This window comes from Zootoca vivipara, chromosome 11, assembly GCF_965207765.1.
Source record: "Zootoca vivipara chromosome 11, rZooViv2.hap1.1, whole genome shotgun sequence".
Taxonomy (NCBI): Eukaryota; Metazoa; Chordata; class Lepidosauria; order Squamata; family Lacertidae; genus Zootoca; species Zootoca vivipara.
The window spans coordinates 42,214,520-42,234,835 of record NC_142594.1 but is presented as its reverse complement, the minus strand read 5'-3'; the positions used below and the strand labels follow the sequence as shown (position 1 = coordinate 42,234,835).

General features: G+C 42.9%; 1 protein-coding gene across 1 annotated transcript in view; it reads right to left on the bottom strand.

Annotated features, from left to right (window-relative positions):
* Window positions 1-47: 47 nt before the first annotated feature.
* The window catches only part of CCNY (cyclin Y), a 111,796-nt gene continuing 91,527 nt past the window's right edge, over window positions 48-20,316 (bottom strand). Inside the window, exons 6-10 of the mRNA XM_035130426.3 lie at window positions 16,449-16,506; window positions 16,198-16,317; window positions 6,649-6,815; window positions 4,396-4,558; window positions 48-3,695 (exon numbers count right to left, since the gene is read on the bottom strand). Of these exons, the coding sequence (XP_034986317.1) occupies window positions 3,579-3,695; window positions 4,396-4,558; window positions 6,649-6,815; window positions 16,198-16,317; window positions 16,449-16,506 (625 nt within the window). The 3' untranslated portion in view covers window positions 48-3,578. The remainder of the gene's footprint in view (window positions 3,696-4,395; window positions 4,559-6,648; window positions 6,816-16,197; window positions 16,318-16,448; window positions 16,507-20,316) is intronic.

Sequence of the window (20,316 nt, the reverse complement as noted above, 5' to 3'; positions counted from 1 at the left end):
AGTACTGCAAAAATGTAAAATTAACAAAAGTAAAAATAAAACCCACATTTAACAGATTTTGTTTCGTTTTTTAATTTTTAGTGCAAGAAACATAACCAAGTTAAATCACAGAATCAGTACTAATTGAAGAATATGGAAAATTCTCCTATACAGAGGTAGAATCCAGTGCACAAGGCTAAAACGATATCCAATATAGTCTAAACAAGACTGAGCCAGGTTTTACGGAATCCACTTGAAATTTTACAATAAATAGACTATACAATCTTTAAAGTTGTTTAATAAATTTCACAAAATTATAGTAGATGCATTGAGAACTTTACATAATGCAAACCTTGCTCTCTTTCTGATCTTCCCTTACACCAGTCTTCCCCAACCTGCTGCCCTCAAGATGTTTTAGATTACAACTCCTGTTGGTCCAAACCAGCTGTAGTCCAATGCATTCGGAGGGACTCGGTTGGGGAAGGCTGTCCTATACCCATTGCAAACTGTGCTTGCTAGAAAGTCAGCCCCAAAATTTTCTGCAGACTGTTGATAAAACAACTCCATGTACAATCACATTTCTATTGGGAGAGGCACCGTAACCCAATTCTAACAGAAGCTGACCTTTTTCCACTCTCGCTCTTCTCTTTTCTTTAAAGAATTTTTAAATTTGAAACATTCTAGTCAAGGAAAAGGGCAAAGGCAAAAGGGGGACCCTCAAAACTTGATAGAATCGAAGTTTCGCTATATTGGCACAGTAATAAAAATAGTAGCAACAACAATAACAAAAGTAATGGGAATTAAACTGATTGGGGGACATAGATGGGCAAAACCTTCATGTCATGTAATACATGTTAGTAGAAAACTCTTAGTTATTAGCAATTTAACCTCATCAGTGTGTGTTACCCTTTTAAGGCAGATAGCATAATCAAGGACACAGTTGTCTGATAAAAACCTTTAATGCTCTGGGGTCATAAGCACATTTAGGGAACGCAGAGGGAGCATCATTCTGCGTTCCTGATTCGGCACTGTGGAACCAAGCTAGTAGCATGGTAAGTGTCTTACGGAAGGGAAGAGAACCTGGGGCTCTTCTAATATTGTACTACAACTCCCATAATTCCTGACCATGCTGGTTGAGGCTGGCAGGAGTTGCAAGTCCACCATATGAAGGACCACATTCATGTCCTAAGAAAACCAAGGTCTCCTGCCTACCCAGAACTGGGGAGCTGGCTGTAGGTGATAGAGCCTCGACTGTAGGCCTGCTGGGAACCAGCATGTCTAAGCCACTCTAACGTGCACTCCTTAGTCAAGATCCCCAGATGGAAACATGAATTCACACGAGATAATTAAGCGCTTTCTCTTTCTTATGCAGCAGCTCACACCAGTAGGGAGCAGTTGCTCGGTTGCCTCTTTATTAACAGGAGCTCTCGTAGAAGAAATCGAGAAAAAAACTTTCAGGTGTGCAGACGTACCTCCTCTTTGGCATCCTGCAAGGACTGGAAGCAAAGAGAGCATGCTCGTGCTCCCCAGAATCAGAGCCACCTGGATGTGCTCTTGTAACATGAAACAGTTGGGTTGGAAATGTCAAGTAAACAATTCCTAATTTGGGTTTTAAGGCTCAATGAGACCAGATAAAGAAATGTGTAAGGGCATGTCTCCTGCAAGAGCGAACACTGAAGCTAATTGTTAGTAGCGCAGGATGATGAAGGCTTGTCCTGCACAACCCCCAAGCAGAGCGGGGTGCAAGTGCACATCTGGAATAGGAGTTTCTGCAGAAGATGCTCTGGTGGAATGTGCTGTGTATGGTTTCACTCGAGTAGTGCATGTAGAGCAAGTGCCACACATCGAAGACGAGGTTCGTCTATTTCGTTGTGGCTTGCACAGGAGAATTTGTGGAGCTTCAATATCACGGAACTTACAACTGATTTTAGTTTTTGTTTGCCTTATGCATCGTAAAATGGCATCCTTCTCAAAATGTGCAAAATAATTCTTAGATGCTTATATAGAGCACAAGGGTTTTCCCCCTTTCCTTTCCTTTTTTTCAGAGATAACGTCATTTGCTTTATATAAAAAAGGTATTCAACTCGTTTATCCCATTAAGGAAAAGAATGCTGGGAACCAGTAGTAACAACAACAGAAGTACAATATAATCAACAAAGCAACAAAATTTTCTTCACAGTTTGCATTTTGTTTAAATTTCTAGAAGCACCTACACTGAAAAATGCATTTTAACGGTTTTTATTCTGAAATCTAACCTGTGACAAAACACTTGGTAAAATTAATATATATTTCTCCTCCTCCTCCTCCTCCTCCTTCTTCCACGGACCCTTTTCCACTAGAACAAAAACTCTCTTTTTTTCTTTTTTTTGTATTTTATACAAACAGATTGGTTTCCATTTAAAGTAAACATATAAAAAACTTGAGGCTATTGCTTGCAACATTGAACCAGGAAGTGAAGGAAATCATCTGTCTCTGCCATACAAAATAAGTTTCTCTCTCTCTCTCCCACTTTCTCTCTCACTTAATCTCTGCTAAATCTCTAAATGCTGTGAAAAAACTTGCAAACACAAAAAAGGACTACTGCATCCAATGCAAATTTCACCTCCTTGGCCCAAGTTCCACTCTCACCTGGATCCTTCCAACAACCATAACTTTATAGTAAGGAAAAATAAAACTATCCCAAAGAACATAGGAAGGCACATGCAGCCACATATACTATGAAGCAGCCAGTATCTGAGATGCAACCTGTGGGAACGCATCATGGACACGGTCGCTATAAATTAAAAAAAGAAAGAATTCCAAACAATCACCTGATCTTTTTTCTTTTTTTTTTGTATACTTTTGGTTCAGCACTAGAAATCAAGTCAAAATTTTGTTTTTTCAAAAAATACAATAAAGGCATACGAGAAACAAAATATGCATAATAATTAAGGGGGAGAAAAGGCTAGTAAAACAGCTTATGGAGGGAAGCCTAGTGGATGGAGTAGCAGGCAGGCGATGGGAGAGAAGAAAATTGATGGTGTCTGGTTCAGAGGCTTGAGCTACAGTAGGTACTGCCTTCTTCATACTTGCTGCTTTGCAGAAGCAGGAAAAGCGACTCCCAGACAAACAGCAAGGGGCGAATGAAAAAAGATATAAAACCCAGAAAACCAATAGAAAACACTGAAGAGAAAGTGAAATACTTTCAAAATCCTCTCTCATAGTGCTTCTTCCAAGCCGATCTTGTGGTGTGTTTTTAAAATTCCCATGCCGTTGTCTCTGCTGAGGATCTTTTTCTTTTTAATAACACACACACTTGCTTTTCTGTTCTTCCAAGCATATGTATGTAGTTTGCCTTTTCCTCACATAAGAAAGGACAAATCTGCAGCAAAACAACAGAACCAGCTTTCTTCCAAAGTTCTTCCCGATGTACTGACGTCTCTCTCCTGTCCATATATTTATTCTTGTGTGCTACGCAACAGGGGAGGCACTGTAAAGGCAGATCTAAAAACAAGAATAAGGAGAAGGGGGGAGAGAACGAGGGGGGGGAATAACAACCCCCTCCCTCCCAAAGTTGATGATAGAAACAGTACTTTTGAGACTATCCAAGACTTCAAACATTAGGAGATAATCGCAGGTGACCACCTAACTACAGTCAGATTGTCCGAACTGACTGACCGTTTCTTTGCAGATTTCCTGAAGTCCTTATACTTGTCTTCACACAAGCGGGAGATGGCCTGTAGGAAGATGGGCAAGGGAGAAAGGTCAGACACATGAAATAGCCTAGCACTGACTGCTCCAACTGGCAGTAGCTCTCTAAGGCTTCAGGAAGAGGAAAGTCTTTCCCATCCTCTGCGTTCTACCTGACCCTTTTAACTAGAAATACCAACGGCTAGACCTGGGCTTTGCTTTCCCCCCAAAAAACTGGAGATACCATGGCTTTACTTTGGGGCCTTCTGCTTGCAAGCCCATGCTCTGCCAACTAAGCTATGGCCCCATCATCTTTCTCTGTAATCCAAGCCTGTTGAACTTGAGACCCTAGCAAGCCAAACACAGTCTGTCTGCCACGCAGCCCACCCAGGTGCTCACTAACCCACTTCCTGCCCCATTGCTCCAATTTTGTAGCCCACACAGATAGCAATGGCAATGGTCTCTCTCTCTCTCTCTCTCTGGTTTGAGGTTCTGCCTTCTCCATCTCTCTCCTCTGACATCCCAGCCACACTAGAGGTAGCCTAAAACTTTGCTCTTTCATTTATCCTGCTGTTGTACAGTATGATACTGTTGTAAATTGATTGCTTTGTTTATTGAATATATATGCTTTTTGTTAGAATTGAATATATATACTTTTTGTTAGAATTTTTTCAGAGAGTGGAAAATAAAAGGTCAGCTTGCCACATCCACAAGGTGTTTGTGATGAGGGGAGATCAAGGGTCTCACCTCAAGTTTATATGCCCTGTCCCTGCTGAGCGGCTCCAATGGAAAGCTCAGGTTGTTTGCTTCTGCCAGGGATCGCAAATCAAAATAATACTTGGCATAAACACTGGAGGGAACATTAATGTTGAACTGCAACAACTCAAGAAACTGGCGTTCCAACTCATTCCTGCAAAATAAATAGCAAGACACGTTTTAAACTCTTGACCCGAAGGACAATAAGTTACTTTGTCTTATAACAGGCTGACACCAGAGAAAGAAAACATATTCTAAGCTTGTCCACAGACATCCCATGGGAACCTGAGCTATCTTCAGCCCAGGCAGTTTGGGGACAGTTTCTCCTCCCCACCCACCCAAATGTTCAGGTTCAACAAAAGGTTGTCAAAGGTAAGCTTTTATCTGGCTGGTGTGCCGTGACGAGAAGGGCGATTTGCATTGTCACGTCGCTGACCCGCCGGAAAGGAAGCCGGCTTCCTTTCCGGCGGGTCAGTGCTGATTATTGGCGGCCGCCAGGCACGTGACAATGCAAATCGCCCTTCTCGTCGCCGCACCTCAGTAAGTGTACAAGTCGGCATCCAGCCGGAGGAGGGGGAGGAGGAGGCAGGCGGGGAAGGCTGCGCAGGGCTTCCCTTCGCCGGGCCAGAGCGGCGGCGGCTGCCTGGGGCGGCTGGGAGGGAGGCGGCGGCAGCTGCGCGCCCGTGTCTGCCCGCTTGGGGTCTGTGCGTGCCGTCTAACGTGTCCCCGCTCGCTCCGCAGGCTCTGCGCCTGGTGGCATGCTTTACGTCTCCCCTCCAAACTAAACTAAATATAGGGCGGCACAGAGTTGGTGTGCCGCGGGATTTTTTTTTCATAGAACAAGTGTGCCGTGGCCCCAAAAAGGTTGAGAAACACTGTGTTAATGGACTATCAAGCATTCATTTCCATTGCATGCTTGTGGCTCACTTCCCAGCAATGGCCAAGTATGAAATTTAACAGCAGATGCTCAGTCGCCAATACAAAAAAAAAAAGTGTATTAGATCAGTCCCGTGCTTTGGTTGCTTGTGATTTACTTGGTCAGACAAGTTCCAGCACATTTTGACTTGTACAAGGAATTTTGGACTGTAAGAGAACTACACAATATAATCTGTTGGGGAATCAAATTCTCTTTGTTTTATGAGCTTTTAAATAGGGCTTTTTGTATACTGTTGAATTTCATTCCAAAGCAGCATCTGTTCCACAAGCTAACACACATAAATATAAACAAGCTCAGATCGACTTTCACTATTTTTGATGTACCTGTGTAGGAAACTCCAATGCTTCACAATGGAAGAAGAGGTATAACCAGAACACCCTGAGGCAAAGGCAGTGTAAACCAAGGAACCATCCTACTTTGATGAAGTCTGAAAGCCGCTCCATCACTTGCCTCCTCTGCTCTCTTCCTCTTTCATGCGTTTGACTAAAGCTTCCCTTTCTCCTTACTCTGTAAAACTAACCCATGTCTTCTTGAAAGTTGCAAAGATTTTAGAATTCTGCTTGATTTCTGTTTAGGCCAGGCACCCCCAAACTTCAGCCCTCCAGATGTTTTGGACTACAATTCCCTTCATCCCTGACCACTGGTCCTGTTAGCTAGGGATCATGGGATTTGTAGGCCAAGAAATCTGGAGGGCCGCAGTTTGGGGATGCCTGGTTTAGGCACACCAAGGTACATCTAGCGTGAGCAATTGCACCCACATAAGCAGACCATAAAGGAAACCACTCTGCAAAGTGTTGGACTGCCATCATTCAAGCCTGCAGCAAAGCATAACGAGAATAAGACCAGCCAGCATGGCTATCATCTTCCTGCACTGTCCAAGGTAGCATGCCTCTAAATACCAGTTCCTACGCAGTGGTAATTCTATTAGGCATTGTGAGAATGCCAATAGTTAAGACAGAAGACCCATCTAACCGGGTTGAATCCAACCTAACTTAGTTGAACTTACTTCTCTTTGAAAAATCAGTGGGATTACGTCTCTTAAGAAAAATCAGTGGGACTTAAGTGAAATCAATGGGGACCTCCCATTGATTTCAGCGGCACCTAATCTCAACTACGAATTTAGTCTGGCTCCAACCTTGTTTATTTATCTGTTGTGTTTATTTCTCTACCAAATAGCTCCAAAAGTGGTGTGCAATGCAAGATAGATCATCATAATAAATTTAAACAACAACCTATTTTTTTTAAGGCAAAATAATGGTCAGTTCTATTGTACATCATGGGGACAACAGAAAGAACAGTGAACTCACATGTCCTCAACGGTGATATCTTTCAGAATCTGACAGTAGTCCACATTCCACACGGCCTGGTCATCCCAAACTTTTGATGCCAGTAGAATTGCACCCAGCACAATTCGCTTCCAGTTTGCTGGACATATATCTATCTCCGCGTAAGTTAAAAGTCTTTCAAGATATACCTGAAAAGACACAGTCCTTTCATTCGTTGATTCATGGCACTTTACGAATGACAGGTTTGACACATCCCTGCCCCAAGGGGGCTTACAATCTAAAAACAGACAAAAGGAAAACAACAAAAGAAAGGATGTGTGGGGAGAGATGGGTAGGCAGGGTTTTTTTTATTTATTTAAAAAATGCACAATGTGCTTCATTTAAACATACTGTGGCTTAATAATAATGAGGAAGTTGGCCCAAGTTATTGGTAGAGAGAAGGACTGGCGAAATCCTGTTCCTCCCCCCTGGATTATGCTCTAGAGATTCATAAGTATATATCTATTGTCACTGGAATTTTCCCTCTCCCACCAGCTGCACATATAAGTTAATACTATAGTACCTTGAAACACAATCCTATGAAATTAATTCCCTCCATTCTCCTTGTGATTACTTGCTCCATATGGCCCAAAACACCAGATTGCTGGTACTGTCAGCATCACTTTACTGCCACATAATTGTTCCCTAGAGACTTGCCATGCAAACTACATTTCAAAAGCTTCCTATACTTTCCTGATACAACATTCATGGGCCCATATTCAAGAAAAACCACAGCAATTTAGCCTCCCTTTACTGCTGGTATTTTCAGACTCTTGCAGAGAGACAGCCTTCATCAGTACTGGTATGGTAATACGGCTTCAGGAGTCATAGGTAGAAATACGATCAAGGTAACTTCTAACATTGCATTTTCAAATCCAAGCCATCTAAATACCGGCAAGTAGGGAAATAGTATTATGACATATTTAGCCACAGGAAAGTTTAGCATAGACAGGACTGTTTGGAGGACAACCATGAATTAATCAGGACAATGTAGAACAGCTAAGTGACAATCAGCGAAAGGCACCAGACGTGCCTTGCCACTTAACACAGAAACCGAACACAGGTATCAGATGCAAAGTTAGGCTGGAACCCTGACTTGCCCTAACCATGGTTAAAACTGCTGGCAATCGTTAACTTCCTAGCAGGAGAAATTTGTATTCTGGAAGAGAGATAAGCCCAAAGGGAGCACATGATCTCTTCAGCTGCTTGCAAATGTAACCGTGATTAAAACAATCATCAGTGTTATTTATTTAGAAGACCACTGTAAGCAGAATAAAACATTAGCAGGATTCTAATCACACTTGTAACAAATGTGATGGATAATATGGACAGATATAAAATATAGATTATGATATAATATGCAGTTATAACACTGACATTAGGGGGGGAGTCGCAAAATTCAGAGAAATCTCTGTATATGGAAATGTATTTGGTTTTGTTATAAACTTATACTTGACAAATCAAATAAAAATGATTGCAAAAATTAAAACAATAAAAGAATCACCAGTATCATATCTGCCTTGGCCTCTACAACTGGCAACATCAGATGCACTCAATTAAAACATTATATCCAATATTGGAGGAAGCAGTATTTCTAGCGGTTCTGGTGCAAAACAAGTAGTTCCAGGCGTTCCTGCAGTACGCATCACCCTCCACTTCAGAAATCTGTGTGTTATTATTTACACACCCACTTCACACCCATCTTTGTGTTATCTAATAGTAACTGCCTCTTGGCCAAGGTTGCTAGAATGCTAGGTGTATACAGCTAATGGGTGTTTCCAATGGTGTGTGTGGTGTGGTGTGGTGTGGTGTGGTGTGGTGTGGTGTGGTGTGGTGTGGTGTGTGCTGTTCGATGATGCTTAGGAAAGAGGTTTCAAGAAATAGAGCTTCTTCTCCAAGCAAGCAATAGCCAATGTCTCCAGGGAGTGGTTTTTGCAGGCTTCAGGGCCTGAATCCTATCCACTAAACTCAATCTATGTTATCAGGGGGAAACTCAGTATGTACGTAAAGCAAACTACACTCCAAAAGCAGTATTCACGAGCCTGTTCTTCATGCTTCATTGCAGATTGCCCTAGTGAGCATTCCACTATCAAATTTCCTCACATAAAAACACCTTATTTAAAGATGTCCTAATTGAGCTTAGTCAGCTGTGGTCTGTAGCTATTAAACATCTGAGGCAACAAAAAATACTACTTATGGGCTTCTCATTGGCATCTGATTGGCCACAGTGAAACTAGAATGTTGGGCCAGATGGGCTTTGGTCTGATCCTGCACGGCTCCTCTTAGGGTTTTATGTCAGGCAGAGTGAGAAGCCACTTCTATGTTTCCTCCACAGAGCTGACTTTCCACTTATTCTATGCTCAACATTGCACGCGAGCGAATGGTGTTGCTGGTATTCTAATGCATGGCTGTTGCCACTTGCTTATATTAGTGGCACCCGCCCTGTGGAACGCCCTCCCATCAGATGTCAAAGAGAAAAACAACTACCAGAATTTTAGAAGACATCTGAAGGCAGCCCTGTTTAGGGAAGCTTTTAATGTTCAATAGATTATTGTATTTTAATATTCTGTTGGAAGCCGTCCAGAGTGGCTGGGGAAGCCCAGCCAGATGGGTGTGGTATAAATAATTATTATTACTGTATTATTATTATTATTATTACTATTATTATTATTATTACTACTACTACTGCTCCTGACCCATTTTAACAGTCACATGATACACCCAGATACCATTTTAACAGGATGACCTGTTTACTCAGAAGCAAGGCCCACTCTGTTCAATAAACCTAACTCCCAGGTATAGTAAATGCACATAGAATTTCATATATTTCAAGCCTTTCTCCCACCTGTTATTTTTGGGTTTGTTCATTTGTTACTGTGTGTGTGTACACCACCGATATTTTGTGAGATGGTGGTATAGAAATATTTTTATAAACATAGTTCAAAAAGTAAAAACAAAAAACCTAGCTATTTAGGTGTGTGTTTTAGTTAAAAAAAACACCAAAAACATTTCAGTCGGCAATTTGAAAAATAAAATTCATAACATTCAATTAATGTTCATTAAGGCTTTTAATGCATGTGGGATCATAATGTAATTGTCTTCCCCTCTGATTTTAATTTCATCACCTATTAGAAGACAAAATCTCTTGGCAGCTTTGGAAGCGGTGAGGAAAATTACATAGTTTGTGCTTAATTACAACTCGCCTTTTCTTGTAGAGTTAAAACAGGTTTTAATTGAAAGAACTTAATTAAAGGGCACAGAGGGCTGGCAATTTGCCCCTCTCCTAGTTTTTCCCTCCTGGAGACCTGTCCTTTCAGTGCAAAGGAAGAACCCACCTAGCATTGTGGCTACAGCAAATCCCACTGAATCTGACAAAAGGCTCTGCAGAAGAAGTCCTGAGCAGCAGCCAGCCCTCCTGTGCACTACCTTGAGCTCCTGGGAGGAAGGGTGGGGTAAGACTGTGCTTACGTTTTTACAATTAAAACAAGCTGTCACCAGATTCTACCTACAGGGCAAATCTGGAGATTTCTCCTCAGATGAAACATCTGAAGAAAACAAAAAAAAAAATCAGCACGATTAGTGAAATGTCTCAGGAGGGGTTTACACATCCCTTTTGTCCGCATGCCAACACAGAAATATGCAGCTGTAGATTCAGGTCAACCTTTGGTCTATTGCAGGGAGATCAAGCAAGGAAGCTTGCTCACAACTAAAAATGTATGTGCAAGAAAACAAATGTGTAAATTCAACTGCATTGTTAAGGTCTAAGTTCCCCGGAGAAATATTGTAAACTGGTTTCTAAGTCTCTGAAAGCCAAAGCACACAACAGACCTTGGACCCACTTACAGTACGAAGGAGAAGACTGGATGAAGAAACCTAAGGACAGAGAGCCTCAGAACAATGCTCGGAAGAGTTGGGGGTTCATGCTTGTAAAATGAGAACCACAAGCTAACACAGAACGATCATTAATTCTTCAAACCAGGATTTATTGGCCTGGCACCACCCACAGGCTCTTCCCACTGACAGGATTTGGGAAATATATTTGATGTGGTTTTCGAATCCTGTAAGGAAAGGGCTAGTAAATGTTCTTTGTGTTGTTCCTGGCGGGCCTCATCACAGAAGGCGACCCAGCCAGGTGCCTCGCAATTTCAAAGCAAGGAGCACAACTTATTGTACACACGAGGTCATGTTTTCCATCTTTCCAGATGTAGGGCACAAAGCAACTGTGCAAATGGGTCTTGATTTAGCAGCAACTGCACAAAGAACATGGATCCAAGTACCGTGTTTCTCCGAAAATAAGACACCGTCTTATATTTATTTTTCCTTTAAAAAAACCCCCACTATGGCTTATTTTCAGGGGATGTCTTGTTTTTTTCCTCCTCCTCCTGCCGCGGCCAGCATTGCTGCTACGCCTATCACTATGTCTTATTTTCGGGGTATGGCTTATATTCCTTGAATGCTTAAAAATCCTGCTACGGCTTATTTTATGGCTACGGCTTATTTTTGGAGAAACAGGGTCGCTTACAATTGGAAACTGAATCTAGCCATGGTAGAGCAGTGGGCCGTGTGTGAAGCAGGGTTGAGTTTAAGCAATTCCAAATAAACTTTAAGTGATTTTTTCCCGGTATAGGGAACAAGAAAGGGGGGCACTTAGGTGAGGGATACTGTATCCCCTTCCCTCCCATGCAGTCCCACATCCAAACTCCTTGGGTGAGGGGAAAAGAACCCTCTCCCATTCCATGGAATGCCTCCTTGCAGACTGACACTCAAACTCAATTTTCTTCCCACCACAACTCTGGATGGGGAGGGAACTTCCTTGGATGGGAAAGAAACATATTACTGGGTCTGCCAAGTAGGTTCCTTCATATGTATGTTTCCAGGATGGTACAGGAAGACAATACAGTGAAATAGTTCCTCCACAGCAGTCCGTAAGTATGCCCAAAGTTGTCAGACATTCCTATTTTGGCCTCAGAGGACTATTTTGTCAATAAATAAGCCGAGGAAAGAAAGAGAGTTCAGCTCCCCTTTCTTTAGAACAGATATGTACATTTTTTGAATGAATAATAAAAATGTGTAACTTTAAATGGAAATGGGGGGGGGGAGGCGACTGAAAAATAGGCAATACTTTCTTCAGCACCCTTTACAGAGCTAAGGTCATTTTATTATTTTAGGAATATAAAATGCATTTAACTATAATTCTGTTATAGAATAAAATACAATTTATTCAGACACTGATTGCAAATTTACTAATTGGCGTTCCTTTTAAATGCTTTAATTTTGGTTACAAATGGAGCTACCTTAGCATCACTTAGTTTTTGCCTGTTTAAGAGAAGCAGGCAAAAGAAGAAGCAGCTGAAAACAGAAGAAACCATCAACATTATAGTAAAAAAAATAAAGTTATTGTATATTGCTGCCATCACATCTTATCTGACCAAGGGGACAAAAATGAAGGTACAGTTTAAAGGAGCATTAAAAAACCCACACATTCCTTCCTTCCTTCCTTCCTTCCTTCCTTCCTTCCTTCCTTCCTGCCTGCCTGCCTGCCTGCCTGCCTGCCTGCCTGCCTTTCTTCCTCTGATCTTCCTGCAAATTGCTCAGGATTGCACATGATTACCTTTTATCCTCACAACAACACTGTGAGGCAGGTTAGGTGAGAGTGTGTGATCGGCCAGTGACAGGATTTGAACCCAGATGGGACAATCCTGTGTTTGGGCTCCCCTTCCTTGGTGGATGAGCCTGGCTATTCGTAAGGGGAACTGCCCTCAGAGCAGATCCCAGAAACCCCTTGCCTACTGGAAATGCTTTCGCAAGAAGAGTCATGCAGCCAGTAATCCTCCGGCCTGAGAACATTGCACTGGTCTCCTCGGATTCAGAAGCCCCAGTGCAACTGAAGTCTCATCTTCTCTGTCAGATGTAAGTCTGCTGAAGAAGGCTGGGACCCTTTAAATTAAGAGGAACCTCTCAGGAAGGCACAGGTAGCTATTGAGACACAGTCCCTATATAAGGCTCCTTCTGAGTGTAAACTGCTGCTGAAGAGAGATGTCTCCACCAAGCAGTCAGCTTGAGCCTTGCCTGGAGCTGTCCAGGGTATAGGGACCTCTTGCTGAGATCTCCCTGGCTGCAATCTTCTAGCTATTGATGCCACACACTGGGAGATATGGAAAATGGGAAGACAGTTAGAATCAGAGCAACGGTGAGGCTACAATAATCCACAGCAGTTTTGATTAAGCAAGGAGGAGGAGAAACATTCACATTTTGCAGCCTACTCAAGGAAGTAATGATCAACTGACAGCAAAGGCTAGACAACTTCAAGGGTTTTGCTCTGCCTCATCTTAAGCTGGCACATATGTGACACTGCTAAATGATTATGCCACGTGACTGAAAGGCTCTGGAACATATCTAGCACAGTTGAGATTAAATAAGAGAGTCAGTGGCCCAATGGACAGAGAAGGGATTTTGCACGCAGACGATCAGATTTCAAGACTTATGATGGCGTCAGGCAAAGATTTTGCATCTATAAAACCTTTGCTCTTGCAATTCCCAGCAACTGGTACTCAAGAGTTATGTGAGCTCTGCCTGTGGAGGCAGAACAGAGCCATTGTGGCTGATAGCCATTGATAACCTTAGCCTTCATGGATTTGTCCAATCCTCTTTTAAAGTCTTTAAGGCTGATGGCCATCGTGGCATCAAATCCCATATTCCAGCTACTGTATTTTTCGCTCCACAAGACGCACTTTTTTCCTCCTAAAAAGTAAGAGGAAATGTCTGTGTGTCTTATGAAGCGAATGTGTGGTCCCTGGAGCTGAATTGCCCAGGGACGAAAGGCAGATCGTGCTTTTTTTGGCTTGCTTTTTTTTTTAGAAAGAGCTAAAGGCTAACAAGAGGGAAAGAGAGTGTTGAAAGGACCCACTCAGCAGCTGATTGCAAGAGATCGGGGAGGAAGATAAGGGAGCTAGCTCCCTTCCCGGCCCTGCCCAGGCCCCTTTCCCAGGCCTCAATTGTTGTCTGCAGAGAGAGGCTGCTTGTTTCCCCGGCACATGTGACTGGCTGATTAGATTTTCTGTCTGGAAACTGTAGAAAAGGGTCCCTTTCCTTTTCTAGAGAAGCTGCAGAACTGTGAGTTGAACACCATAAAAACAGGATTTTTTTTCCCTTTGCAAGGTAAGCTCAACAACTTTGAGCTGATCCTCAAAAATGGAGCTTTCCCCCTTTGCAAAAAAGATGCACAACTGTGAGCTGATCCTCAAAAAAATGGAGCTTTCCCCCTTTGCAAAAGAAGCTTCCTCAAATATTTAGGGGGGGGGCAAAGGCACCTAGGTCTCTAGGAGTTGGCTGCTATGCCTAGGACAATTCAAGAAAGCAAAATATTTTTTTTCCTTGTTTTCCTGCTTTAAAAAACTAGGTGCGTCCTATGGTCAGGTGCATCCTATGGAGTGAAAAATATAGTATGTGTTTTGTGAACACGTTCAGCTTCATTGGATGGGATGTGAGTTTTCCCAGATGGGCGGGGTATAACTATATTATTATTATTATTATTATTATTATTATTATTATTATTATTATTATTATTCCGTGCGTATTCTTACATGCCTTTATCAGCCCTCAGTCCTTTACTCACCTTTTTTTTTCTGTAACAAAAAAGCCCCAAATAGTGTAAGCTTAGCTCCTGAGAGCCCCTTGATCGTTTTGGCTGCCCTTTTCTGAACCTTGTCCAGCTCTGCAATAGCCTGTTTGATCTTTAAGCAATAATGGCTTATTTTTAGGTGGGTGACCCTCGCCCTCAGCTATCAACATTGCTCGATAGTCCGGCACGCGCCAGCAAGACGCATATGCAGGATTAATTCTTCTTCTTTTTTTTAAAGCGCTCACTTTGCATCAGCCACAAATGTGTGCCAGTCACTCACAGAGCCCTTTGTGCATCCATCAGCTTTTATTAATGCTCCTGTCTGTTGTTGACAGTTGTCCAAGATTCTTTGCTTGAAGCTATAATGATTTACAATCAGCCGCACACAAACGTGGAAAAGTTCCAGACTTCAACATCCACGGGATGCCTGCACGACTACAACCCCCACCTGTGTATTATATGAATCAATCACCGGGGCAGAGTGTAACAGTATCCCTTCGCACAGCCAAGTTATAATCTAGGCTAAGCCCTCTTTAAATAGATTCCCTTACTGTATACAGTGGTACCTCGGGTTACAAACACCTCGGGTTACAAACACTTCTGGTTACAAACTCCGCTAACCCGGAAGTAGTAACCTCGGGTTACAAACTTTGCCCCAGGATGAGAACAGAAATCGTGTGCCGGCGGGGCAGCGGCAGCGGGAGGCCCCATTAGTGAAAGTGCACCTCAGGTTAAGAACGGTTTCGGGTTAAGAACGGACCTTCAGAACGAATTAAGTTTGTAACCAGAGGTACCACTGTATAGCAATGGCTACAACTCTCCCCCCATTCCCCATCCCCAAACCCCCCAATCATAGGTGCCTTGCTGCATACAACACTCAATCTCTTTACAAGGAAAAAAATGTACTTTACTGCCCCAAGGGAAAATCAACGATTGTGATATGCCATGCTGATCATGTTCACGCCTCAGGATGGGCTTCTTTTTCTTCTTTGGCGATCACTTGTACCTGAGTAAGATTGTCTTCCATGAACGCGGTCTCAACAGTGAGTCGTTAAGTGACTGTGGAGGCCAATTCTGGATCCACACGTCCTTCCACAGTGGGGACATTGGTTTCCGGGCAGGAGTTGATCACTGCGAGGGTTTGCATGCCTTCCTATTAGCCCGTTTCTCCCTTTCGTCCTGAGTTCGAGCGTCTTCAAAGCCCATGACACCTTTGATAAGGCAGTTCTCCAATTGGAGCTCTCGCAGGCCAGTGTTCCCCAGCTGTCAGTGTTTATACTACATGTTTTCAGATTTGCCTTGAGAGAGTCTTTAAACCTCTTTTGTTGACCACCAGCATTACGCTTTCCATTTTTAAGTTCAGAATAGAGTAGTTGCTTTGGAAGACGATCATCAGGCATCCGCACAACATGACCAGTCCAACGAAGTTGATGTTGAAGAATCATTGCTTCGACACTGGTGATCTTTGCTTCTTCCAGTACACTGGCATTAGTTCGCCTGTCTTCCCAAGTGATGTGTAAAAATTTTCGGAGACACCGTTGATGGAATCTTTCGAGGAGTTGGAGATGGCGTTTACAAGTAGTCCATGTTTCACAAGCATATAGTAAGGTAGGAATGGACACCTATAATGGGGCATGTGGTTTTACAATATGCCCTAAGCATGTGCACTACCAGAAGCGGCGTCGGGGCAATCCTAAAGAGGCAATAGCACTGCAAATCCAGGTAGGGATGCTTCCCAAACTTGGGGTGCCAGCTGCTGTTGGGACTACAACTCCCATCATCCCTAGCTAGCAGGACCAGTGGTTCAGGACCTTCTGCACACGAATAGATGCTTTGCCAGTGAGATATGGTCCTTCCCCAATGAGTTATGGTTCAGCCTAGTGGACGGCACGGTGGCTTTGCATACTCACCAGGGTGACAATGGCACATTCAGCAGTCAGCTGAGCGGCGCTGAACAGCGTCCGCACAAAGCGGTAAATCTGCTTCTGCTCTGGGTCATGTGTGTCATAATCTGGCGGCACTTCGGATTTCTGCAGGAACAGCATTATTTAAAAGGTGAGCAAACTACAATCCATGGCTTGGGGTGGGGGAGAAGCAATTAACAGGGGTGGGTAGAATGCACCTCAAGAAGAAATGAAAGAATGAGGCAGGTGATCTTTACCGTAAGGGGGTGGAGGTTTTCATCAAAAATATCTAGGAGCATCCTTCCATCTGTGTCCCTGGAAAGAGCAAACGAAAAGAAGAAAAATACCAACTTGTTATGCCATGGTGGGCGAAAGAGGAGGAAGTGGGAAACTATTATTATGGCAAAATGAAAGAACTCTATACACTGGGAATCACTTCCCAGTGGACTTATTCTCACACTGCTCCAGTAATGTATATGAAAGAGCCACATGGCTGCAGACAATAATAAAGTTTCATCTCATGCAAATATTTCCTTTCACGTTAATCAACTGCTTAATATCCAGAATAGCCAATGTGTTGCCCTCCAGATGTTATTGGACTACAACTTCCACCAGCCCCATGCAGCAGGGCCAATGGTCAAAGATGATGGGAGCTGGAGTTCAACAACAATGGGAGGGCACCAAGTTGGGGGAGGCTGCTCTGCAGAAACAACTACAAGCATTACAGAAACTTGCGCTTATAGTTTTGGTTGTGGAAGCACAAATTTAAATATTGTTGACAGAGGGTTGTTTTACTATTCCCAACTGGTGGCCCATGGACCCCAGGAGGGGTCTGCGCAACCCACCCAGGGGGGGGTCTGTGGCACTCTCCACAAAACAAAAGCTACCATAAAGATATCAAAATTTTCAAATGCAGGGGGTCGATGGTTTAGGTTTTGAAAAACAGGGGGTCCACCGTACTTAGCTAACTAGGAGCCACTGCTTTGGACAATTAAAAAACACAAAACACTTCAAACTGTTAACATAATGTGAAAGTCTTTCCCATTTATTTTATGTTTTAAGTTCTTGTGAAACTTCACACAATGCATAATAGATGTGTAGAATTCACTGTCATTACATGCAGGGGTGACCAATACTTTAGATGGATTTTAAAAAGAATCAGGCAAATTCACAGAGGATCAGGCTACAAATCATGATGGCTAATGGCTATATTTACTGTGATGTACTCTGTACAAGCTTTAACTGTTCACAGACATCTGACAGACCACCCGAACGAAGCTGATGGTCCACCAGCAGCCCATGGACTACAGTTTGGGAAATCCTTTTCTACAGGTTGTGGAGGGAGAATCTGTGCTGAAATGCAGAGAAGAAGTGGAATTGTTCCAGTCTTAAGTCACTGATTGTTCCGCAATAGAACTGTTGCAAAAGGCCTCTCTTAGTGGATGGGATTTGTTATATCCATGTTTTTAGCTTTTATTTTGATTTAGCTTTATGTTAGTTTCAATTTTTTGTATTATATTGTAAGTCACTTTGAGATTCCATTTCAATAAAAAGTGACTGAGTAATAACAATAACAACAACAATAATAAATATACTATTTCCAGGATCAGAGGCAGTTTGTTATGGAAAACCTGTTGCTATGGAACAATGGGAGAGGGCTACTGTCTTCCTGCCCTGTTTGAGGGCTTCCCATGGGCAATAGCTAGCTACCTGTAGGGTCAAAGAGGATGCTGGACTAGATAGGACCTTTGCTCTGAGCCAGCTCAGAGCAAAGCACAATATCCCCGAGGTCCAGCAGAGGGCGCATAGAGAACGTGCTGTGTACTGACAATCACAATAAGATTCCCACAGCAATTTCCACTTGAAAAAAAATACTGTATTTACCAGTACGTTTTCGAGCACAATTCAAAGTCTTTGTGCTGACCTTTAAAGCCCCAAACAGCCTTGGTCCTGTATACCCGAAGGAGCGTCTCCACCACCCTGAGGGCCTTCTGACAGTTTCCTCACTGTGAGATGTGAGGTTACAGGTTACAGGGAACCAGGCAAGGGCCTTCTTGGTAGTGGCGCCCTCCTGTCAAGATGTCAAGGAAACAAACAACTATCTGACTTTTATAAGACATCTGAAGGCAGCCCTCTTTAGGGAAGTTTTTAATGTTTGAAGTTGTATTCTGTTTTTAGTGTTCTGTTGGGAGCCGCCCAGAGTGGCTGGGGAAGCCGAGCCAGATGGGCGGGGTATAAATAATAAATTATTATAAATTATTATTACTGGTTAGGTTGTAAAAGAACAAAACCACCACCAGCAGCAGCAGCTCTCATCTACCCCGAAGCTCATGCCCAGCTCATCTCCGGAGTTCTGAAAACTATTTTTAGAGCACATCTAAGTTTGTGATAATCAGTATAGGAAGAGGGGGAAATTAGAGCAAGGGGAGAGAGAAATGGCTAAGGGAGCATAATCCCCAAACCCGACTTTGATCCATCAACCCTAGTTAAGGGCCAGCTAATATTATGTCTGCAGAAACACCAAGAAATTAGAAGGGAATCTTTGGCAAGACTTCCAGTTTCTAGGAGATGGGATTTTAGTGAGTTTGCTGCCCTGCTACTTCAGGATGGTGAGTATATATATATATATATATATATATATATATATATATATATATATATATATATATTCTCCTTCCTACACCTGCCCTGCAATCCTGCTCTCTGTCTAAGGAACTTGCTAAGCTGGTCTAAATTCTAAGGAAACTTAAAAGCCGCCATATGAATTATGCAAACTCAGCAGACAATGAACATTTGATGGAAGAAAGTTGAGACCTGGCCTTATTTTAAGAGCCCCATCCGATAGTGTTGTTACAGTGTTTGGAATCCCAGAGCCATATGGGCATGGCCAATTTACACATGTTTCATATTCGGTCATTGCTCTTCCAGGTGACCATCAAGAAGGGAAGGATTCATATCACAGTTGCAGAGCAAAAACTTCCAATAGTGTTGTTTTTGTTTTTGAAATCTTAAAAACATAAGACGAGCTTGTTGGATCAGGACAATGGCCCATCTAGTACAGGACCTGCCTGGGTTTTGAGATCTTTGAGGGAAGCCCTTCTCTCAGTTCCACCGCCCTTACATGATGGGGACGTGAGAGAGGGCCTTTTCGGTGGCTGCTCCCAGGCTTTGGAACTCCTTCCCTAGAGAAGCTAGACTAGCTCCCTCCTTGCTGTCATTCCACTGGCAGGTGAAGACGGTTTTATTCAGACAGGCTTTTGGGAACTCACTGCTTTTAATGAAAGGGCTGATGCCATGCCATTCTTGCGATTTTTGGTATGGTTTTAATAGATGTTATAAATGCGTGTAAGTTTTAATCCTATTAATGTTTAATTTTTTAAAAATGATTTTCTCTTATGTTTTTAGCAGTTCTTATTTGTGTATGGGCAATCTATCCAGAAGATAAAATTGCATTTCGATGAGTTAGTGATCTGACTCGGTTGCCCTCTTCCTGCCCTCTGTTCCATTTTCCTCTCCTTGTCTCTGAAGTTTTTTGATGGCACGAGAGCAGCCTTTAATGTCCTAATCTGTTGAAGGAAGTGATAGGGCTAGGTACCTTCTTTGATGCTGGACATTGTTTGGAGAAGGTGAGGCATTGGGAGAGGGTGGCTAATGAATAATCTTCACGTAGCCAGTCAGGCAAACCACACAGGTTAGCTATCTATAAATCTGATGGTTGTGGGCAGAGTTTTAGACCTGAGCCTACGTGGGGAGTCACATCGCCGCTTCTTGAGGGCTTCCAAGTGGCAAATTGAGGTGCTTGCTTGTATATACTGCTTGCTGTTTAGAATAAAATCTTTAATCTTCTCACTCACTTGTGTTTTGTATTACTTCTGAATCTCGTTTTAAAAGAACCACCTTGCATTTGGCAAGACAATTTGTAAGCTGCCTAGAGTCCCATGGGGGGGGGGGAGGCAGGGTATAAATAAAGATAATTCTGCTCTCACATTGCCTGACCAGATATCTGTGGGACAAGCTAGACATGAGTGGACTCTGCCCACCTGCGATTACCATCAAGTGGAATTCAGAGGCATAATGCCTCTGACAGTGGGGATAGAGCATAGCCATTGGCAGCCTCTGATTACC